Source organism: Athene noctua, chromosome 23, assembly GCF_965140245.1.
Source record: "Athene noctua chromosome 23, bAthNoc1.hap1.1, whole genome shotgun sequence".
NCBI classification, from domain to species: Eukaryota; Metazoa; Chordata; class Aves; order Strigiformes; family Strigidae; genus Athene; species Athene noctua.
In genome coordinates this window covers 4,929,031-4,951,439 of record NC_134059.1, presented here as the reverse complement: position 1 = coordinate 4,951,439, position 22,409 = coordinate 4,929,031, and the positions used below count along the sequence as shown (strand labels likewise).

Sequence of the window (22,409 nt, the reverse complement as noted above, 5' to 3'; positions counted from 1 at the left end):
TGCTAAGAGACACCAAATTAAAGGCATCACTTTCCATTTCTGTGACAGAGACGCAGAGGGAACTGAGGTTGCATTCAGGACACGTCCTGGAGGAACCAGCTATCCCCTCCGGTGTCATTTTCCTACACTGAGTTTATGCAAGGCCTTCAGCACTGCTCCAGCTGTCACTGACCCGTGAGAGCTCTAAATCCACCAGCCTTGGGATATCAAGCCTCAGCTCAAAGGGGAAGAAAGCTGAGTCCTGAGGACAGCTGGGAAGGGACAGCCCCTTGTTCGCATGACAGAGGCGATTCAGGCTTACCTGCTCCATATTCAGCTCCCAAAAAGGGGAAGGGTCCTGGTCCAGATCTAGTTGAAGGTCTGGTGGAAGTTCTCTTGGTCTGGTTGTCATCAGTCCTCTGTATGAAAGGTTTCTGGGTACCATGCACAAAGCCAAATCTGCTCCACACCTTAGTGAGTGGAGACGGTCCACCGATCAAGGAAAAGTCTTTGTGCAAAAATACTGCTGATCCTTTCCCCCAAAGGCAGACTGTCATTTCAGCTCTTCTCCCCATAGCTGTGCTTCATTTCTACAACTCTTTACTCTTTAGAAGACGGGACACCACAAAGGTGTGGCCGAAAGTCTCACAGAGATGGGAGGTGAAAATTATTGTCTGGGGGATGAAAATTAATGTTTCCACGAAATAACTGTGTTTATATACAAAACCCTGAATCTGTGTACTTGGAGAAGCACCAGAGCTTTCACATGCTGCTGGCACTCACAGCAAGGTCCAGGGCTTTTGAAGGTAGACCATCATAGTGGTCTTCAGCTGTAAAGAGTTGGGAGGGACACACTAGAATCGAGATGCACATCTGTTTATGTGTATCAGGATTTCTGAGTTCTCCCTTTGATAGTCAAATAATTTTGCAAAAACGTGCACAACTTTTACATGTCCAGAAGCCTGACTATGGCCAGGAGAGGCACAGAATACCTCCAGGGAAAGCTTTATGAGAAGTAAGGCCATGGGACTTCTCCACAAGAAACTCTTCCCCTCAAGGAAGACTTAGACTGGGAAATTCATGACTGGTGGTTTCAGAAGACATGCAGCGAGATACTTCCGAGAGGCACAGATATCCCATAGGGACTCCTTGTGCCAGGGCACCTGAAGCTGATGTGACCCACTTACTCTCATCACATCCTAGTTCTGCTCCTCTTGGATCTCTGCAGACAGATCAGCGGGTCAGCGATTAGAGCATCATTCATCCCACCAACACCCCTTAGCCTTCCGCTCCTGTCCTCTGGCTCCGAGACACTCCAGTCTCGCAGAAGACCTCATTCATCCAGCAAGACAGCATCAACGTTTTCCGTCCACCTTGCCTTGTCAGAGGGCAGCGGTGAGGAGGCGGCTAACAGCTTACTGCATTAACAGATCAGGGCCATTAATGTCACCAGATGTCAGAGATTAATGGAAGAGCTTCCCTAAGGCGTCTTAGGCAGGTCTCCTGGAGAAGGAGCACCCACAAGGAAGAAATGGGGAAAGAACTTGGATGGGATTGAGCATTGGTGCTCCAAGCTGTTACCGACCCTGCTGAGAAGGGTTTCACAGTCTCGTGTGTGCTGGGATGGGGATCCCACACACCGCACTGAGTGCCAAGAGACTGGGAGAAGCTTCGTTCCATCCTACTTGCTCTCCCAGTGTGGCTACAGGCTGGTCCTGGTTTCTCTGCACTATCTCTGGAGGGAATTCGGGACATCAGCATTGCTGAGGCTTTACCTTCCCTCCCCAGGGGCACTCAGGTGCTGCTTCTCCAGCAAGTAGTGGCACTTTTTCAGGCTGGTTTCAGAGCTGTGGCTAAGGGCCCTCCCTAAACCTAGCCAATTCTTGCAAAGCTGCCACCCAGATCAGTGTCCCACTTGCTGGCATGGGGTGGAGGCTCGGGCAGGAAACACTCACCAGCAGCTCCCTGGGAGACAGGGACCCCCGGGGCTGGCCATGCCCCATCCATCCCTGCCCCATGGTGTGCTCCCTCCTGTCCTGCCAGAGATCCCTGGAGGGTCAACTGAATAAAATATATCCTTTAGCCCAGGGAGGAAGCAAAGCAGAGGAGGAAATTCAGTCCTTTGCACTCTAGTACAACCAGGGTGCATGGTTCAGGGTGTAATACAGCAGAGGGACCTACCCCCAAAATCCTGGGTTTACCAAGACTGCAGCCCATGGGATGGGAAGCGGCTTTCCCTCCTGCTCCATGCAGAGGTGATCCTTGGCCATGTCAGCAGAGCCCAGGTTTGCTCTGTGATGGAGACACGTACCCACATCAGGCAGCACCCACACTGAACCAGGCACCCAAACAGCCAGAGCCAAGCCCGTGTCTCAGACCTGCAGAGCTCGGTCCAGTCTTCCCCCAGTGCCCTCCCCAAGGTCAGTGTGGCAGAGCTGGGTGGTCCTCAGTCCCCAAACATTCCCATGGTGTCCTTCAGCCACCCAGGGACACCCCAAAGGCTGTGACCCACCACGGACCTGAGCACAGGCCCATTTCCCCATCAGTTGCCCAAAGCAGTCACTCCCCAACTCACCACCATTCCTCCTACCTTTGTCCCTCTTCCAAAGCACTCTCCACCCCATCCCTTCCTTCTCCCAATTCCTTAAACAATATTAAACACTTAATGGCAATTAATACGCTTTAATGCAGGTTTTGGGGCCAACTGGCTGCTTAGAGGGTGCTTAAACCATCAGCCCCTCTCAATCCTGTTGCCCTTGTCATACAAAGTTAGCCGAGCCCCTAATCCAGCCTCCCCCCGCACTCCCTCGAGGAGGCCGAAGGGTATAAAACCTCCCCTGGCACACGGGCACTGCCAACCCTCAAGGCGGAGCAGGGGCAGGGCACCACTTCCCATCCCCTCAGGATTTACCGCTGGTCTTAATTTTTTTTTTTTTTTTTTTTTAATTGTGAGGGGGCAAAATCCTTTAGTTGGGTATTTTTCCACATTGGAGGGGTGGGGGCTTCCTGTTTTGGTTTGGGTGTGGTTTTTTTAAATTGAGGTTGAAGCAAAAGTTAGCTACAAAATCAGAGCAGCTGCTAGAACATCGGCAGGATGAACGGGACGGAAGGTATCAATTTTTACGTGCCTATGTCCAACAAGACAGGGGTGGTGCGAAGCCCCTTCGAGTACCCCCAGTATTACCTAGCTGAGCCCTGGAAATACCGTACTGTGTGTTGCTACCTCTTCTTCCTCATCTCTACTGGTTTGCCCATCAACCTCCTCACCCTCCTGGTCACCTTCAAACACAAGAAGCTCCGACAGCCACTCAACTACATCTTGGTCAACTTGGCAGTGGCTGACCTCTTCATGGCCTGTTTTGGCTTCACGGTCACTTTCTACACTGCCTGGAATGGCTACTTCGTCTTCGGCCCCGTTGGCTGTGCTGTGGAGGGCTTCTTCGCCACGCTGGGAGGTAAGAGCTGTGGGGTGGAAGCTTGGGTCTAAGGGCCAGGCTTGGCAGTGGGTGATCTTTCTTCTTCGGGGCTTTAGGAGCCCAATCCCACCCCTTCATCGTGCTGTCAGGATGCCTGCAGTGTCCCTCCTGTGCAGAAAGCCATCTCACAGGCCGCTGTGGCATTGCAGCTCGTTGCATGGGGCAGCGCTCGCCACGCAAGGCACTGCTTCCCTGCGTCTTAAAGACAGGGATAAAGAGAGAGATTTATGCAAGTTTGATCTTGATGCCAAGACGTGCCCATCTCACAACGAGCAGGGCAGCAGCAAGGAAATGAAGCCCAGGAAGGGATCCTTGTTTGCAGGGTCAAGCCTGGGGTGATCTGGCCACGCTGCCCAGAACGCATTCAGGGGGTGTCACACCAAAGCAGCATGGCTAGCAGAGACCCGCTGGGGATGACCACATCATGCCCTCGAATCGAGGTCAAGCATCTTCGCCAAAAGCATTTTCTTAGGAAAAGGTGAAGCATTTGGAAGGGTTTGAGGCAGGAAGAGACATCCCCTGGGAGAGGGACCTCACAGGAGGGGTACAGGCATGGAGAGGAGGAGTTCAAGACAAGGAGAGGGGTCACAGCTTATCTAGGGGCTAAAAGAAGATGTGGCAGCTTTTAGCCAGAAGAGAAGAGCAGCAGCGTGGAGGGGAAGCAGGATTCAGAGTAGCACAGAGCCAGGGAAAGCAGGCCCAGGCTCTGCAGCAATTGCTCAGCTCTTGTCCCAGTTGCACCTGATTTGGGTGCCCTTGGGAGCTTCCTTATTTCACTTCTCGGGGACATGAGAGCCGCTAACGCTTCGCCCTGCAGAAAGCCCCCGTGCAAAACAGGGAAAATTCATTTTGCACCCTGTGCCCACGCAGCCAGCCGGGCCCACACAACACCTCGTGATGGATCTGACAACCGCTAATCCTTGCTGCAGAGATCCATACCCACTGTGAGGACTTCACTTTTTTTTTCTTCCCTAAATGGGGCAATTTCCTGCAATGATGTTGATCTGGAGGAAAAAAAAAAAAAAACAAACATATTCTGCCAGCCAAAACAAAGCAAAATGTCCTGATCTAAGCCAAGGATTGAGGAAGAGCTTGGTCTTGGGGTCAGAAGATCATATGGGTCTGCACCATTTCTGATCAAGTGAGCCTGTGGGCTTTCAGGCAGCATTACCTGCCCTTCCAGTGTTCATATCCAGTAAAGTACAAGGAGGCTCCTGTTCACAGGGAAGAAAGTTTGATGGGAGGCAGTCACTGTGCGAGCAGCAGGTCTCCAGCGAATCCCAGCACAGGGTGTAGTTATCAGCAGATTATCACAGCTGGGGGCATTAGCAGGCTTACAGCACCGACTAAACGCTCCCAATCCCCTGAAGTTTAATTATCCCTTATAAATACATGTGCACGCATGCCCACCCACACAGCCTCCCCCTGATCCAGCGCTGGCGGAAGGCTCATGAAATACACATTTACAGGAATCAACAGGTTTGGATGCATCTGCCGTCTTTGCCGGAAATTGTGCTTCCTCACGCCCAGGTGGAATTCACTCCCCTGATTTTTAAATTATTAAAAAAAAACATCGTGATCCCCTCCTCAATTGCCAGCATCCCGCTGCGGCACAGACGCTCCCTGCAGCTCCCAGACCTTTTGCACGTTATGGCTGGGAGATCCTCAGTTGTTGAGTAGGATGCTGGTTATCCCTTGCTGATCCCCAACTCCTCAGCTCCCTCCGCTCTTCACTGCAACCACGAGACCATGAAGGGAAGATCAAGCCCAGAGGAGCTCTTACCACCACCATACAGTCTCTTTCTCTCCCTCCCGCAGGCCAAGTCGCCCTCTGGTCCCTGGTTGTCTTGGCCATAGAGCGCTACATCTTCATCTGCAAACCCATGGGAAACTTCCGCTTCTCCACAACCCACGCCTTGGTGGGCATCGCTTTTACCTGGATAATGGCCCTTTCCTGTGCCGCTCCACCCCTCTTCGGCTGGTCCAGGTGAGGTGCAGGATGCTCAGCAGCAGCCCCAGCTGCTCTGTAAGCACACCAGTGGGACGGGGGATGCACTCGTGGCTCAGATGTGAAACCCCCTGGGCTCCAGAAGAGCGAGGCAATGAGGCGAGTCAGAACAGAAATGGGACCTCAGTCTCACGATGGCTTGGCGTCCCCTAACCAAAGGCAGACACAGGCTCAGCATCTCCAGCTGCAATAGTCCTTCATGTTCCCTTTATGCTCTGCAGAGAAAGGGGCTTTGATAGGCACAGCTTGCCTCCCCCGTGCTGTGAAGAGCCTATTTCTCTCTACAGACCACAAAGAGCATTCAGACAACCAGGCCAGCAGTCAAGGCTGCTTGATGGGTGCAAACCTGGGCTTGCTGATGTGCTGCTGGGGTGGCAGCATCTTTCCCAGCACCCCTGCCCCTCTCCCCACAAGCCCGTCTGTCCCACTCCCCAGCACATTTCAGCCCCCCACCAAAACCAGAGGCAGTGCTGGCTGCTCACACCGCAGGCTGCTCGCTGGCTCCAGTGAGTGGGTTCTCTGGGCAGGCAAAGCCCATGTCTGGCTCTTGCGTGTACCTGCATCCCTGGCTGGCAGCTGATGCAGCAGCCAAAGGCCCCCCAGAGAGTAAGGGAGGAGTTGAGGCGATTTCTCTAATGCTACAGCTCCAACCTTTCCTGACACCCCGCTGCAGAGCTGCTCTGTGGGGTCATCACAAGCCCCTACCAGCCCTTTGGGCATGTGCAAGAGGTGGCTTTGGGGCAACAAAGTCCCTTCACCATCCATCTGCGATGAGGCACAGAGACATGGTCCCTCTCCAGGCCTGAACTGGGATCCCTGCCCAGGCAGCTGGTCCCTGGCTCCCAAGTAGACCTGAGCTGCATCCCTTTGAGCCAGGGCCCCTCCAGCCACGGGCTGTGCGTCCCTCCACCCTGTGCAGCATCATGGACAAAGCCCACAAGAGCTTGGACCCACCAAGCTGGTGGGTCTCATCCCCACTCAGCATCCTTCGATCTGCAGAGGGAGAGCAGGTAGCTCCCGGCAGGTGAGTGCTCAGCCACATAGGAAGGAAATAAACAGCCCATGCCCTGTGAGAAAGAGCAAGTGTGACAGCAAACCAATGCCATATGCCCCAGCACAACCATCGGCAGGACTCGTGCTGGCCCCGAAGGTGCCGCACGCTGCAGAGCCAGTGAGACTAGGTGCACAGGGCACAGAGAAGCTCACCCAAAACACGTGTCTCTCCTCAAGCACTGCCCATCCTTGGGGAATTTGGTCCCTAAATTGATCCCCTCTCGTCCCCAGGGAGGATCCTGGCAAAGATCCTAACCTTTCTCACCGGCAGATACATACCGGAGGGGATGCAGTGTTCCTGCGGCCCCGACTACTACACCCACAACGCTGACTACCACAACGAATCCTACGTCCTCTACATGTTCATCATCCACTTCATCATCCCAGTCATGATCATTTTCTTCTCCTACGGGCGCCTCATTTTCAAAGTCCGAGAGGTAACATTGGGAGGCTAATGGAGACAGGGTGGGCAGCTCAGGCAGGAGAAGGAGGTGGTCCTGGGGCAGAAAGCTGCGCAGTGCCCCTCACCACCCCCTCTGCCCGCAGGCAGCTGCCCAGCAGCAGGAATCAGCCACAACCCAGAAGGCCGAGAAGGAGGTGACAAGGATGGTGATCCTCATGGTGCTGGGATTTATGCTGGCCTGGACACCCTATGCTGTGGTGGCGTTCTGGATCTTCACCAACAAGGGAGCAGACTTCACCGCCACGCTCATGGCAGTGCCTGCCTTCTTCTCCAAGAGCTCCTCCCTCTACAATCCCATCATCTACATCTTCATGAACAAACAGGTGAGATGCCCCACCTCGTGCAGGGTGAGCCTCTGCTCTTGGCTTACCAGCATGTCTGGGATTACTGCAGGCACCTTGCTCTTTCCCAGAAGTGGTTGAATCAGCCTGGGGGAAGCAGCAAGCTCAGGGGCTGCCAGGGGCTCTTGGTCCCACAGCACGTCCCTGCTGGCCCTTGATACCATCATCCTCCATTTCTCTCCCCTCTTCAGTTCCGTCATTGCATGATCACCACAATCTGCTGCGGCAAGAACCCCTTTGGGGATGAAGACATCTCCTCCACCACAACCCAGGGAAAGACTGAGGTCTCCTCCATCTCCTCCAGTCAAGTATCACCTGCATAGACCACGGACAGTTTGAACTGGGGTGACCTGCTGAGCTCAGGGACCGAGCCAGACACCCACAGTCTCATTTCGTGTTGTAACTCCCTTGTGCACCAACACCCTCCTCAGCATGAAAAGTGACCTGTGCACGTACTGCAGTAGCTTCCCTGCCTCGGGCAGGCCCCCAGCCCCAGGCACGCTCGCTGGGACACCCCTGCACCCACTGGTGCAAGCACGGCACACTGAGCTCTGCCACACTGACACAGCCCCTTGCAGGGGAGCCCAGCACCCTTCCCCAGCTCCCAGGAGCTAGTCAGCATTTGGGGACTGTCCCTACCTTCCCTGAGCACCAGCAAACCCCCCTGCTTTGTTCACATCATGTTAAAACAGCAGCAGCCAGTGGGAAACCCCAGACTGTGATATTTTCCTCCCTGCCGCCCTGAAACACTCTCCCCGCTAGCATCCCCTTTCCCTGGCGCTCAAGGGAGTGTCGCAGAAGTATTCGGGCCTCATTTGCAAAAACTAAGTACACCAACAAAGCACCGTTGCAAAAGCCCCAGAAGCATAAACCCACGACTGGAGTGGTCCCGACTGCCCCTTGGCAGTGCCCGAGCCTGGGGCTCACCGGAGCCACGCACCCCACTGCTGGCACAGCCGATGGAAATCGATACCCATAGTCTTCATCAATCAATATAACAAATGGAGCTGTGAGCAGCCTTCACTTCAAGCCCGACTCCCTGTATCCCCAAGACAACCCTGTAGATATATTTTTTTTGTCTTGGAACCTGTAAATATTTGCTCACATACTTTGAAGTCTCTATCTTTCTCAGCCCTTTTCTTTCTCCTCCTCCTCCTCCTCCCGACTCCAAGACAGGGAAACTGTCTTTCACCTCGGCTCCTGCCAGCTGGACATGCACGGCCAACCTTGGAGGGTGGGACTGGTACCCGAGCACTTTCCTGTACATATTTTATAAATAAATAATATGTGTCAGCACAAGGACTTCTACGGTCAAGAAGTAGGGATTAAAGAAATAAACAGAAGCAGCACAGAGAAAATTACAGATGCTCAGTCCTTGTCCTTTCTCCTGGGCTGCATTGACAAGATGCTGGTGTCCAGCCAAGCAAACACAATGCTGCTGTTGGAGACGCCAGCCCGGAGCTGTCTCAAAAGCCACGGGAAGGGGGATCTGTGGGTTAGACCAGCCCAAATCAGAGGACAGAGCAGTGACCAGCCTCAGCAAGTGACAGCCCCGATAGCTGGAGCACCAAAGGGGTTTAGAGGCAAAGAGACACACAGACAGGCCACGGGACAGCCGGTACCACCATTTGTACCATGGCCCTTGCTGCCCAGCCTACCATCAGCCATTATTTTTTCATCCTTTAATATTTAAGTATCCCCCACGTAGTCTTAAATAAAGCTTCAGCAGAGAGCTTTTTGCAGAGTTCAAGTTCCCCTCCCTGCGGGGCCCTTCGAGTCAGCGTCGTTAAGGAATTGGCAGAGTCAGGGAAAAATTGTTCCCTGTGTCAGTGAATTTGTTACCGAGCTGGCTGGAGAGCAAGCCCAAGCACATTCATTGCCGGAGCTCTTGCCCTCTGCCACCCTCCCTGTTTAGCACACAAGTGTCCTCTCTCAGGCATTCTTCCTTTTTTTTTTTTTTGGTCCAAAACAACCAAAAATAGTGGGAAGCCCAAGGCTCACCCCTGGGATGGGAATGCAGGAATAGAAGCCTTTTCCTCCGAACCACCAGTGCAGCTGTGCCCTGGAGGGTTGAGTGGTGGAAAAGGATGCTGCCCCCAGCCCCAGCTCTCCAGGCACCCTCCTGCCTCCACACCCAACAGGTCTGCGCCTGCATCCATCCAAATTTGGGGCTCCTGGACAAGGCCCGACGCGGGGGTCACCGCAGGAGCAGGTCTCAGCACCACTCCTGCACCGACAGCTACACTGAATAATTCATGGCCCTCTCTCCCTGGTTCTCAGGAGCCTCCTTGCCTTCGCCTACAAAGCAACAAGCCCATTTCCTTTTGTTCTTTGAAGCGAGGGAGAAGCAGAGGAGCGGAGGCACCAGGGCTTTTTTATAGTGAGTGATTGAACACGCCGTGTGCGAAGGAGGCCTCCTCGGCATTGCTTATCTCACCCCCTGGACTTCTGAGCGCAATATATTATGGAAACGCAACCCTCCATAACCACACGCCCTGAACAGAGCACAGTGCCTGGCTGTGTATCCCCCCCCCTCCCTGGCTTTTTTTTTTTTTTCTTTTTTTAAATGCTGCAGTTATAGTGGAGGGCTGCTCGCCTTTTGCTGCCATGCAACGACACTGGAAGAATTCACAGCCATGTGGCAAACCCTGGAGGGGGATAACAGCAGCCTATGACCCCTAACAGGGAGCTCCGGAGAGCTGGGGAACACCTTGGGGTGGGCAGAGAGGGATTTCCCACGGGCAGGAGAGGGATGGAGCAGAGTGTCCCAGCCCCGTGGCTCGCTGGGCAGATGCCAGCAGCGATGCCTTCTGGCCACACTCACCAGATGTGCCACTGCCCGTGACACCGTGGCAGCTGAGCCAGAGCCCTTCGCAAAGCCAGCGGAGGTCACGAGCACCCAGCCCACCCCGGGGATGCTTTGCAGAGGGAATTATCTCCAATGGAATAGTTTTACCTCCTTGGTGCATCTACCCCGCTGCAAGAAGCCTTCATGGGGTGGATATTGCCTGGACAGGCTGTGTGTGCGTGGTGCCCCGAGTGTGGCTGGCTGGTGATGCTCTTGAGGTACAGGCAGCTTGAAATCAGGCAGTTTGAAGTCATCCCTGATGCAAAGGAGGAGCTGCTTTCTTTGGGGTGGAGGCTGCCAATGGGAATAAAAAGATAAAGCCATCCCAAGAGCGCAGCCCTTCTCCATCCGGGGTGGCCCCGCAGCTGCTGATGCTGATGCTTGCCTCTCCTTGAGCAAATCCCTGCAAAAAATTAAAGCCTCCAAGTTGCAGCACTGGTCTCTCCAAAACTGCAGGGGTAGGGGAGGAGTGCGGCAGCCAGACAATCTGCAACCAAAAGCTGAAACCTCATCCAGTCATTATCGATTCAGCCTTTCAGTAGCAGAAAGCATCTCATCGAAGGGGGTTTTCTTTTTGTCCACCCCTCCTTGTTTTAAACACTGGGTTTTGGAGGTGTGAAGTCATAATTTTCTTGCAACTGCCTGCCAGGCTATGCTCCCCTCATTTTTCAAATCCAGGGACTTTTAAAGATGTTCTTTATCGATCCAACACTTATTTATATGCAAACAATACGAGAAGATGGTTAGTTCAGTTATTAAATTTAAAGAGCTGGCAAAGCCATCAGAAGATATATCACTTAATGGGAGATTAAGAGGGAAGCAGCAGGAGCCCAGATTTCTGACCCAGTGTTTCAGATTGTTTTGTACATGTGTATCTTATGTATTTTTACTGCTCAGATGGCAACATAATAAAATGATACAATTGTGCACTTTGCTCACCGGGTTTTATCGCTAATTGATTTTGCAACAGCTCATCTAACCTCAATTTCAAAGGCTTTTGTGTGGGCTCCGAAGGGGACTATCCTGTCCAGGGACAGCTCTTGGCAGAGGGAAAGCCAGGGCTGGGGGCTGCAGCCAAAGCAGGGAGCACAATGGGCAAAGAGAAAAGCTCGAGCTTTATCCCATCATCCTCAACAAGACAGAGTTTGGGCACCATCCCCTCTCCACCCTTGGTGTGAGGAAGTCAGGCCCAGCAAAACTGCCCAGGGCTTGGACCTTGTGGCAAGCTGAGCTGACCGAGGAGCCGTGCAGGATTGGACGTGGCCCCATCCCGGAGAGCTGGTGGCGCATGTATCACTCCTCACCCTCTCTGCTGGGACCGTGGTGTGCTGTCACTGCTGCTGCTGCTGCAAGTAAATCAATATTTCCCATGATTTGGAAAGGCAGACAAATGGGAACCTGATTTCAAGATTCCTTAACTCATTTTCATACAGTTAAGCTTTAATCCATCTTCATTACGTTTCCTTTTCACTGAAGCTGCTTATATTACAAGGACAAGACACCCAGTGACAATTCTTTGTTCTTTAAAATTTGATGAACTTCATATAGAGATTGGATCTGGGCACAGCAGAACAGCTTGGCATATCTATGAAATAACCATTTGGGTAAATAACCTGGGGCAGGAGCTACCTTATATGAACCCTTGGAGAACCCACACCATTTCCATACGGGAAATCTCCACGTGCACCACCCCCAAGGAACTGGGAGATCCCCAACTCAGCCACAAGGTCCCAGCCTTGAAAAACCATTCAGGAGTTCTCTCCTTCTATTTTTCCATAAACGCAGCGATATTTTCAGACACCGTTTGCTTGCAGTCAGCAAGGATCATTCCAGCATCACTCATTCGTAGCAGGTAATTGCACACGGCGCAGGGACCGTCACCTTCCCCAGCGCCACTGGCCTGAGGTTGCTCAGCAGGCCCTGGCTGCTACCACCTAAATTCACATTCAATTGAGGAAAGCAGCCAGACTTAACCAGGAAACCGTGACAGCTGGAAATTCAGGCCCAAAGGGCATTTCAGTGTCTAACTCTTATCCCCGCTGCAGCTGGGATTGCTCCTCCTCGCCGGAGCATCGCTGTCTGGTTTAGGAAAACCGCAGTAATTGGCTCCATTCATTTAAAATCAGTTATCATTTGTGCAAGCAGCAGTCAGGGGAAAAGCAGCTTGTAATTAATAACATCCCTAATTTAGGAGGATCCACAGGGATGAGGAGGGAGAGCTCAGCGAGGGGCCGTGCTTTGGCCCTTGCCTCCTCCCTGTCCCACGGTGGCTGTGGGTGCAGACTGAAAGCCACGCCAAGGTGCTGGGACAGGCGCAGGGGGTGAGGCTGAACAGTTTGAGACAGGATCCTAGCCTGGTGCCATGCCATACAGCATCATCCTGCCCCGGGGCTGATCCCCTTCAGGCTGGGACGTGGCTTTCTGGGGTCTCTCCTGGGATATATTTATCATGTCAGAGAGCAGAAGTGGCAGCCGGGACGCCGGAGGGTCTGGGTCTGTCTATTTGTCTCTGCCAAAGGAAAAACATCTCCTTGTCTGGCCACACCAGCAGCTCTGGAAACAGCAAGATTAAAATTAAAAAAACCCTCTCCCCTTCCCACTGCGCCATCACACTCACAGGGCTGGGGGATCCAAATCCCAAGCCAGCCCCTCTCAGGGGTGCATGGACCCTGGTGCCATGGGGAGAAGCTGCCCCTCAGGGGATAAAAACCTGTTGGGGTTACAGCTTGGGAAAGGCCGAAATTTCCCCCTGCCAGTGCCAGGGGATGTGCAAGGGGCACATTGCAGCACCCCGACAGCCTCTCCTCCACAAAGCTGAACCCAGGGACACCCAGGCAGTGTTTGCACCCCCCAGGAGGGTGTATGAGCGCCCACATTTGTGCCAATTTCCAGAATGAACATCCCCAGCCTGTGCCAAGGCTCTCCGAATCCATCACCGTTGCCTGTGTCACATTAGCAGCAATAAAAAGATTCAAACAGCAATTCCTTACTTTTATGAACAAATGGCCCTGGATGGATGATTCAGGCAGCATTCAATTTCCAGAAGAAAGTGTCAGCAAAAACCCAGCCTCTTTCATGTAGGTGGATAACTGCAAATAAAAGTAGGGAATTATTAGCACTTAATACTTGGTGGGTTTTTTACTCCCTAGTGCTCTTCTCCGGTAGATGCCAAGCACTTCAGATAAACTAACAGGCAGGGGGGCCCTTGCTGAGGGGAGATTCACAGATTGCAGCGAGGGCTCTGGGCACTGAGACCATCCCCAGCCCGCTGCCAGGGCTCTCCTCCAGCCTGTCCCCTCCAGAGCCCCGGTTTTTTCCCCCTCCCCACATCTCCTCCATGCCCCATCCCTCCCCTCCTCACCCCTGCCCTCCCGTTCACAGCTCGCTGCCACCAACACGGGAGCAGCCTCAGATCCCCCCCAACCCCTGGTGGCACGAGCCCCCAGCCCCGGGGGGCTCCAGGGCAACTTCCCCTGAACCTGGGGCTGCTCCCGCCTGTGAACACACCAGCCTCCTCCAGACTCTCTCTTTCTCCTTCGTCAAGACCGCCTATATTTTTCTTGTTCATCAGACTGACAAATGGGCAGAAAACAGACTTCTGGCTATTTCCTGCGCAAGCTGCCCACTCCTCCTCTTCCCTTGGTGATGACTGAGAGCTGAAGAAGCAGGAATAGCATATAAATTTCCTCTCTCCTTTAATAAATACCTCTATTACCTAGCGCGTTCTCCCAGCTCTCTCCAGCTGGCTGCTGCAGGCTCCTTCTCGCTCGCTTGGTGGCTTGCTGCCCGCCAGGCAGACGTGATAAACTGAAATTTTCATTTCTATGGGGAATAAACAGCAGGACTGAGCCAGGCTGGCTGGAAGGGCTGGGAGCAGCGCAGAAGGGGAGAAACCCCCTCTCTGGGGTCTGGCTGCAGCTTTGCCTCACCACGCAGGGAGCCAAATGAATGCATTTGTGAGGGAAGGTGGGGTTGGGGCTTGTCTGACTGCAGGGCAGCGGGTCATGTCCTCTCTGTGGACACCCTGCCCTGGTCCTGAGGGGGAGGAGGATTCCCACAGCCCCCGGAGACCCCGGTGCTGGGGGTGCAGCTGGGCTCATGCCAGGCACTGCCATGCGCCTTGGGGTGGGCCTGAGATTTAATGCAGGAAGGGAACAAGGAGAAGCCATGCTTAAAATCTCACCAAGTAAGTGCAGAGGGAGCAGAAGGGTTTGATGGCAGAGAGAAAGCCATGGCAGAAGTGATTTGCACTGTGGTCAGCAGCAAAAGCAGTCTCCTGAGGCAGCTGCTTTCTGCTCAGGAGCAGAAGTGATGCAGGTGACTTCTGTTAGAAAAATGCTGATGGCAGAGAAAGCTGTGACATCTTGGGAAAGGTGAAAAGCCCGTCTGCCACCCCTGCGGAAGGCTTCGAGCACAAGGAGAAAGCAGGGCACCCAAAGGAAAAGGCATTGTTGAGGTAGGGGATACAAATAGAGACCCCACACCTGTGTTGGAGCTCCAGCTCAGAGCCTCTGGAGAGCCCACGCTGGCACGGCTGGGGTGACAGGGGATGGTGTCTCGGTAGCACTGCAGCTAAGCAGCCTCCTCCAGCAAACCCAGGGTGCCCCAACCTCCTGGGTCCACACAACCCCCTTCTGCTGGGGGCACAGAGCAGGAGGGGCGACAGCCCCCAACTCACACCCACAACGCAATCAGTAACAGTCGGACAATGTAAACCATACCAAATAAAAGCCGTAAAAATACAGAAGCCAGATGAATTGAGCTGCAGACCTCGGGGCACAGGGCAATCTGTATGATTTTCAGCAAGATGAGAGCATCCTTGCAGTGGAAACCCCCACGGGTGTCACTTGGCATCAGCGCAGCTCTGCGGGCGCCGTCGCATCTCGGCCGCCCAGAGCTCCTGCCCAGGATGCGTCAGCGCCGTGCGACAGCTTGTTTACTGAGAGGCCCTGCCCAGAGGCAACTCCTAAACACATTTCACTCCATATGATGCTGCAAAGCATCATTCGAGGGCCAGGATTTGTTCCCTGCCTTCCTTCACTGAACAGCCTTGGCACACGCGCCTGAGCGGGGCGTCCAAAAGTGTCCCATGCAAACCCGACTGCTCCACCCTGCTGAGGCCGCCTGGATTCCCATCCTCAGCTCCAGTGCACAAATTAAAACAAGCCACAAGGCTGGGAGCCTGATCCCTTGCTGTGTTTCTCCTCCCTTTATTCCTAACCCTCTCCAGCCGCTGTTGGGGTCACCCAGGACAAGGCTCACTTTGTCAGATGAAGGCAGCAGGGCAGCAGAGACCCTGCTCCATCCCTGCCCCAGCTGGTCTGTGAGACAGGTAAAAGCCACCGGCTTTTTACACACCCAGCATCACCGACAGGCCCTCAGGGGATCGGGGTATCCCCTCTCTGCATCCGGCACACCCCCTGCGCTTTGTGCAAGCGGAGCTGCTGCAATCCCACCAGCCCTTCTCCCACCCACCAAGCAGGCAGCGCTGCCGTCCCTGCTCCCTCCAGAACCACCTTCTGCTGCAGCCCCCGAGCCACCCTCGGCTGCCTTCGCCCTCGCAACTGGATTGATGGCAGTGCTTTGCTAAGCCTGAAAAAAAACCCCACCTTAAAAAGGAGTATTAGGGGGTGGCAGCCACCCAATTTCCCCCATAGCCGGCACTTGGTGTGTCTCATCTGTTTCCTGGAGTCTATTTAACTTCTAAATTTAACAAGCTCCTAAACAAGTAATAGCAGCAAGTGGCAGCGCCTGGCTCCCAACCTGCAAGTGGCATTTCAGGGGCCAGGCCGCCATCAGCACAAGCAATGGGAAATTTCTCAAATGTCTCTTTGATTTATGGCTCTAGTTAATTCTCCAGGAGGCCTGCAAGCTGCCCCAAGTGCATGAAACCTCAGAGGGATAAATAATTTACCAGGTGGTTAAATATTCTTTAAAGTCTAGAGAACATCATCAGGAGCATAGATTTTGGGGAAATAACACAGAAGTAGAGATTGAGGACCAAAAAAAGGAGGAATGGCCCGGACTGGGCACTACCATCAGCTTAGTGCTGAAGAAGCCCTAAAATGCAGCAGCAGAGCCAACACCACAGGAAGGAAAAGACCAGGCTATCCCATCGCTGCTGCATTTCCATCCAGCAGGATCAGACACAGCAGGGAGATGCCTTGGCCAGGAGTCTGAGGGGAATCTCTCACCCAGATGTGCCCTGCCAGCTGTGCAGTGCAGATGTGCAGCGTGGGCTGCCCTGCTGGTGCCAAAAGCATTTATTAAATGGGGAGCAGGGAGGGAAGCGGGGGGAGACAAACGGCCAGGGCCTGCAGGCAGGGGAGGCCACCTCGCCCAGCAGGGCTCAAGCAAAGCCACGTCTTGTGTTGGCCAGTGCTGACGCTCAGCGTGGAGCAGCCCCAGAACGTGCCTGGCACAGACTGTTGCCCTTGGAGGCCACAGCATTTTGGCAGCAGATGCTTGATGAAATGGGATGTCAAGGGGATGATTCCCACCTCCTCTTGCTCTTTTTTTCCCCCCTGAGATCCTGCCGAGGTACTGAGATGAGGGAGGCTCTTACACCCTGCGCTGGAGGGGAGTGACCAACCTTCGGGCTGATGCTGGAGGAAGACCATGGTGCAAGAGCCAGCGCCGACCAAAGCGGAGGGATGGAGAGGAGAAACCCAAGTGCCCCCCCATAAGCCTCCCAGCACCATTTCAGCCTCAGGTCAGGATGTTTTGGGACTCCCAAGAGCAGCAGGGCAACCCCAAGCCCCACCAGTAGCCCACGGCTCACACAAACTCCCCACGGCACCGGGGCCGGCTGCCGGGGAGCCCGGGAGAGGTAGATGGCAGCAAAGCCTATTTCTTGTGGCAGCCGGGATGCGACAGCCCGGTCCCCGCTCAGACGCCATCCAGGCCACCGCACCGAGCGGGTGCCCACAGACAGTCCACTCCTTTGCTTTGCCTACGGCCTGACTTTCCCACCACAGCTTTTTTTCCCCAGGTTTCTCTCCTTAAACATGATTCAGAGTTCAGGACGAATCTTAATTCCTCCTTGGTGAGGATGTGTCAAGCAAATTAGCCAGCCAGGTGTATTTAAAATACCTCTGTGGCTGGTGCTCGGCTCCTTGCCTGCCTCTCCTCCCATCCCCTCATCCCTGGAGCAGTTGGTCACCCCTGGGTACCCCTGCAGCAGTGCCCAAGCCACCACCCTGAGTTCAAGTTCAGGGGGGGACAGTGATGTCCCTTCAGGGAACACACAGCATTTGGCTGCAGACGACCTGCAGGGAGGAGATGACCGACCCCACTCCCTCGCTATGTCTCCAATCCTCCTCCCCAGCCCTTTGCTGAATTTTTCCGGTGCCTGCCGTGTCTCAGTGAACAAACTGAGCATTGCTTTAGGGAACAGGTTCTCCCCAAATCCTTCCCCAGAGGAGTCCTGTGGGGTCGCTGCCCCTGTGGGCCTCACGCTGATGGGGAAGATGGGCAGGTCTGGCTGATGAAGGCTGGGAAGGGGAGCCCACACTCAGTCCCAGTGGGTTTCTCATAAGTGCCCCTGATAAATGGATAATGAATAATTCACTGTTGGCTTTTGCTTTATGAAGTATTCATCGCGTTCAGGCTTCCTGAGGTAATTAACTATCCTATGAGCCCTGTGTAACACAACCCGGCCACAATCCATCTTCAACACTTCATTAGCAGGTCCCCATGCCACTTTAATAAATTAAAGTGGAACAAATACACAAACAAAGCTTTCCCCTCCCTGGGACACCCCGGCCCCCAGGAGACTCAGCCATCGCAGCCCCAGCAGAGGGAACTTCCACAACGGGACCACGTGGGTGGGTGCCAGGGCTGGACGGGCACAGGGCAGGCACCGTGGTGCTGGGGACAGGCCACATTTCCCCACCACAATGAAGGATTTTTTTGCAGCTGGCTCAAGACAACAGATTTCTCCAATCCTGACACACTAAGGCCTGAGCTCTCAGCAGTCCTGGGGCACCAGCACCCCCAAAATCAAGCCATGCAGGGGTCTCCAGCAGAGACCTTCCCTTTCAGGCCAAGGCTGTCCCCTCTTCTTGCGGAAATAATACAAAATCTTACCCCTTCTCCACGCCCAGCTGCAACACCCCACCACAGAGTTGCCCACTTTGGCTTCCCAGCTCACCAGGCTGTTGCCACCACTCCAGGCCCGTCCCACCCCACATCCAACAAGGCACAACGTGGGCTGGATCCATGCATTGAGTTTTGCCCCACTTTAGGCAGCCCCAGAGAGACCCAAGTCACTCAGGCAGCCACCACCACCGGTCTCAGCCCAGAGGTGAGCCCACCACAAGGTGACACAGCCAGCAATGAGCACAGACAGGAGTGGGACTCATCGCTTTGATAGATGTATAAAAATTTCCTCCAGCCGCTGTTGCTGAGTCAGCCTTTCTGACTTCTATAATTTACAGCAATAAACAGCAAGATAAGAGCAGGCGCATGTGGGACACGGCTAACCTGGGCATGATGAGCGATGGCTCTGCCAACAGCCCTGCTTGCAGGGATGGCACCAAGCACAGCACGTAATTAAAGCTGGCTTCTGGAAGCGAGCTCAGCTTGCACCAGAACGCTCAACCCCAGCCCCTGACTGCAGAAAGAGCTCAGCAGAAGGGGCAAGTGCCAAACCTCAGCACTGGGGTCTCCTGCACAGGTCCTACACAGGCGCTACTAAAGCCCCAGGGGGCATCTTAACCAGCCCCAAGATCTCTGCACAGCTCCACCAGCTCCCCTCCCTGCAAAGCCTCCTCGGGTCCCAACCAGCCCTTCATCAAGGGCAACGTCCCAGGTGTGCTCTGACTGCTGCTAATCCCCAGATCGCCCCAGCTGGCGCTCGACCCCCTTCTCACACCCACCAGGGACACCGGCTCCTTTTCTTGCCCCACTGCCCACCCCCCCAGCTGGCTTTTCCCCACTCCCTGCCCTCCCCAGCAGCTTCATGCCACTTTTTCCATGGTTTTTTTGAGGCGAGCGGGGCTGCTGGGCTTGTCATCTCCGCTACCACTTATTGCTGCTAAAGATGCACGTTCCCAGGGGCCAGGCCTTGCCCTTGCCCATCACACCTGTTCTGCCTCTGCCAGCGCGTTCCTGCTGCAGCTACAACCCATCTCATTTCTCCTTGCCCCATCAGATGCGGAACTGAAGATCTCCCCCCATCCCACCAGCTTCGCTGTGCAAAGCCTGGCCTGGAACCTCCATTCCTGATGTGCTGCTCTCCGTGGGGCTGCCTGCACACGCGGGCATCCCGACAATCCCAGAGCTGGCTTCTCACCTCTGCCATCAGCCCAGGATGGGATGGACAGTGAGAAGTGACACCCCAAACATGCGGAAAAAGCATGTGCCGGTGTCCCCTCCACAGGGGCTGAGTGACAGCATCACACTTAAGAGTCATGGTGAAAGAAACTGATATCCCTGGGCTGGAAAACTGATGGGATTTTATCTCAAAGTGACCAAGCAGCTCAAGGGAGGTCATCCTCGGGGTTAAGAGAAAGAGCCGACGCAGCTCAGCCTCTCTCCATCGCTGGAGGAGATGGGCTGTCCCTGTGGAGCCATTTCGACAGCAGCTCAAGCAAATATCGCCCTAATAGGGAAGGCACGTGCGCTAAATCTGGAGTTGTGTATCCTGGCCCCAGGCTAGGCCATAATATACCTTCCTAGTCTGGGTACACGTGTCCTATCTTGTTATAAGCCATGTTAAGGAAAAAATTTAATAAAACTACTACATGGCAAATAAAAAGCAGCAATGCTTGATGAAGATGTCTGGCCAGGCAGGGCAGCCTCAGGCAGAAGGGCCGGGCTGCACATCCCAGCGGGGATGCGGGATGGAACGGGGCACGGGGCCATCCCAGTGCTGCAGCCGGGATGGAAACGATGGGGCTGCTGCAGCCCCTCAGACAACCAGCTCCTGCGGCTGAGAGGGGCTGGGGACAGCGGGAGCTGCAGGTCGGGGTTTCCGGGTGCCCTGTGCCATGGCCACGTGTCTGCCCGGGTGCCACGATCCGCTGCAGTGTCTGCTCCAGGAGCCGTGCAGGGTGCAATCTGCAGGTGTTGGGTTTTGCTTTAATGCTCTGCGTTAGCCAGGCAGAGCCAAGGCATGCAATTTTCATTATATGATATCAACATTTAGCTCTAGTGCTGGCAATGTCAACCCTAATTATTTTCAAGAAGTCTTGAGGGCTGCAGGGATAAATCAATATAAATAACATGTTCATAAACTCTGAATCGTGTTCCTAACAGCATTATGGCTTTAATTTGAATCTCAGAAAGAGGGAGCTTGGGTCAGGTGTCCCCCTCCCTTTTTCTTTCACTTATTAATCTTCGCTGTGTGTCCTCATCCCCGACATCCCACGAAGGAGGATGCTGCGGGGTGAAACGGGGAGAGCAGCTCGAAGCTGGGATGGCTCCGTGCTTTTCAGCAGCAAAAAAGGGGATGGCGACCTGCCAGTCCCACCCCGGGCAGGCACATGCTGGGGACCACCAGCCAGCCACTGGCACGTGGCCGGATTCGGGCCCGAGACGTTCTTTTCTCCGGCGCTCGGGCAACCTCCCCCTCCCCGGGCTGCGGCGATGGGGCTGTCTCGCCTCCTCCGCCTGCGGTGCAGATGGCCCGGCATATGGGCAGCCTCCCCTCGCGCGCTCGCACCTTGTAAGCAGATTCTGGCAGGTTTAAAGAGGAAAAGCTTAATTAAGCAGTTGTGTGTATACAATTACGTCCTTAATTATCTCCGCGTTTCACTTCTTTGTTGTTTCGTGTTTGCAAGAAGTTTGGTAACAATCAGAGGCGACCGTTCCCTGAAGTGGAAGCTCTTCCTTCTCTTATTTTTTCTTTCTCCCTCCTGCCTCATTTTAGGGATTTTTTTTTTCTGGACTGAAATGAGCTGCAGAAAGAGCCTCGGCTGGGCAAGACCCCCCGAGCCCGGAGCCCTCCTCATCAGAGTTTCATCATTCCGCCGGGTTTCATCCTCCTCAGCTCCTGCTTTTACCCAAACCAGAAGCAGTTTTCCAGAAGTGCTGCATACACAAAGTGCAAATCGAGCTGGTAAAAAGCTGGTTTAGCCAATTTTTTTTAATTTCACCTGTTTGCACTACAGCAACACCAATGCTCCAGCCCAGCCCCAGCACAGGGCTGTCTGGGAAGCACCAATCCTCGCTCCAAACACTCTCGAGTATCAACAGACCTTGCGAGAGCATCGTCAGGGATGGTGCTTAATTGCACCCGCACCCAGGGACCTGCACCCAAGGGACAGCCCTGCCTAATTAATTCCTGCATTTACGCCATTCCACCCCATTTCCCAGCTTGGGCCACCTCTCCGTCCCCCAGTGAGCCAGCCATTGTCCCCAGGGCAATCTCGGTGTCCCCTCGCCACCTCCTCACTCCCAGGCAGGGTTTAGAGCTGCCTGCAGAGATCAGGGACAAGAGGTAGCAAAAGCAACTGGCTTAATTTGTGGCGGTGCTTTTATTTTATGTGAGGAGCATTAAACAGTCATAAACATCCGGAGTTAGATATTGGAGCTGGGAGTATTTTTATTGTTTGTAAGTCCTCAAAATTTTGCCACGTTTATGAAGCTTTTATTAAAAATAACCCCAAATTCTTGCTTCTCTAATTGAGTGTATTTCAAAAAAACATGTGCCCTCTTTTAATATGCGGGTATTTTTATATCACCATCAGTTAATTTTTATTTACTTTGTAGTGAAACTCATCTTCATCCTTAATTCCCAAGCCCATATTTGCTTTGAAATCAGAATTGGACCTAACAATCAGCCATATATTTAACGTGCCATTACATTCTCAGTTCTGCTTTCACAGCTTTCAAACCAGTAGGCTTAAAATACAGCAGCGATCCCCCTTTTCCCGGCGTACCAGCAGGCCAGGCAGCGAAAATGAATCTTCATGCGGCTGAAAGATGTCAAGTGCTGGGAACGAGCCCAGAGAGAGCAAGAGAAATGATTGGGGGGCTGCAAAGTGAGACCTACGGGCAGGGATGGAGAGCGCCGGGGTTGAGCGGTTCAAAGACAATAGAGGGGAAACACGATCACAGTTTTCAAAGGTGCAAGAGTGCTGTGGGAGGGGAGAGGTATAATCTGTCCCCTGGGTGCACAGAAAGGAATAACAGAGGTCAGAAATGGAGAGATTTAGGTTGGGTGGGAGAAGAAGCTCTGTGGAGGGCTAAGCAGCGAAGAGGGAGGCAGACGGGGAAGTCTGGGGTCTTTGGGAAG

The 22,409-nt window shown here is 53.9% G+C and overlaps 1 protein-coding gene across 1 annotated transcript; it reads left to right on the top strand.

Moving 5' to 3' along the window:
* Nucleotides 1-3,073: 3,073 nt before the first annotated feature.
* Nucleotides 3,074-8,474, top strand: LOC141969432 (green-sensitive opsin). The gene is made up of 5 exons (XM_074925191.1): nucleotides 3,074-3,434; nucleotides 5,274-5,442; nucleotides 6,788-6,953; nucleotides 7,063-7,302; nucleotides 7,512-8,474. Exons 1-5 carry the CDS (start codon nucleotides 3,074-3,076, stop codon nucleotides 7,641-7,643), a joined length of 1,068 nt encoding a protein of 355 aa, XP_074781292.1. The 3' UTR covers nucleotides 7,644-8,474.
* The last annotated feature ends 13,935 nt before the right edge of the window (nucleotides 8,475-22,409 follow it).

Coding starts and splice junctions, on each gene's coding strand:
- LOC141969432 (XM_074925191.1), top strand. CDS start 3,074: ATGAACGGGACGGAAGGTATCAATTTTTACGTGCCTATGTCCAACAAG. Junction 5,443..6,787: donor CCCCTCTTCGGCTGGTCCAG/GTGAGGTGCAGG, acceptor TCTCACCGGCAG/ATACATACCGGAGGGGATGC. Junction 7,303..7,511: donor ACATCTTCATGAACAAACAG/GTGAGATGCCCC, acceptor TCCCCTCTTCAG/TTCCGTCATTGCATGATCAC.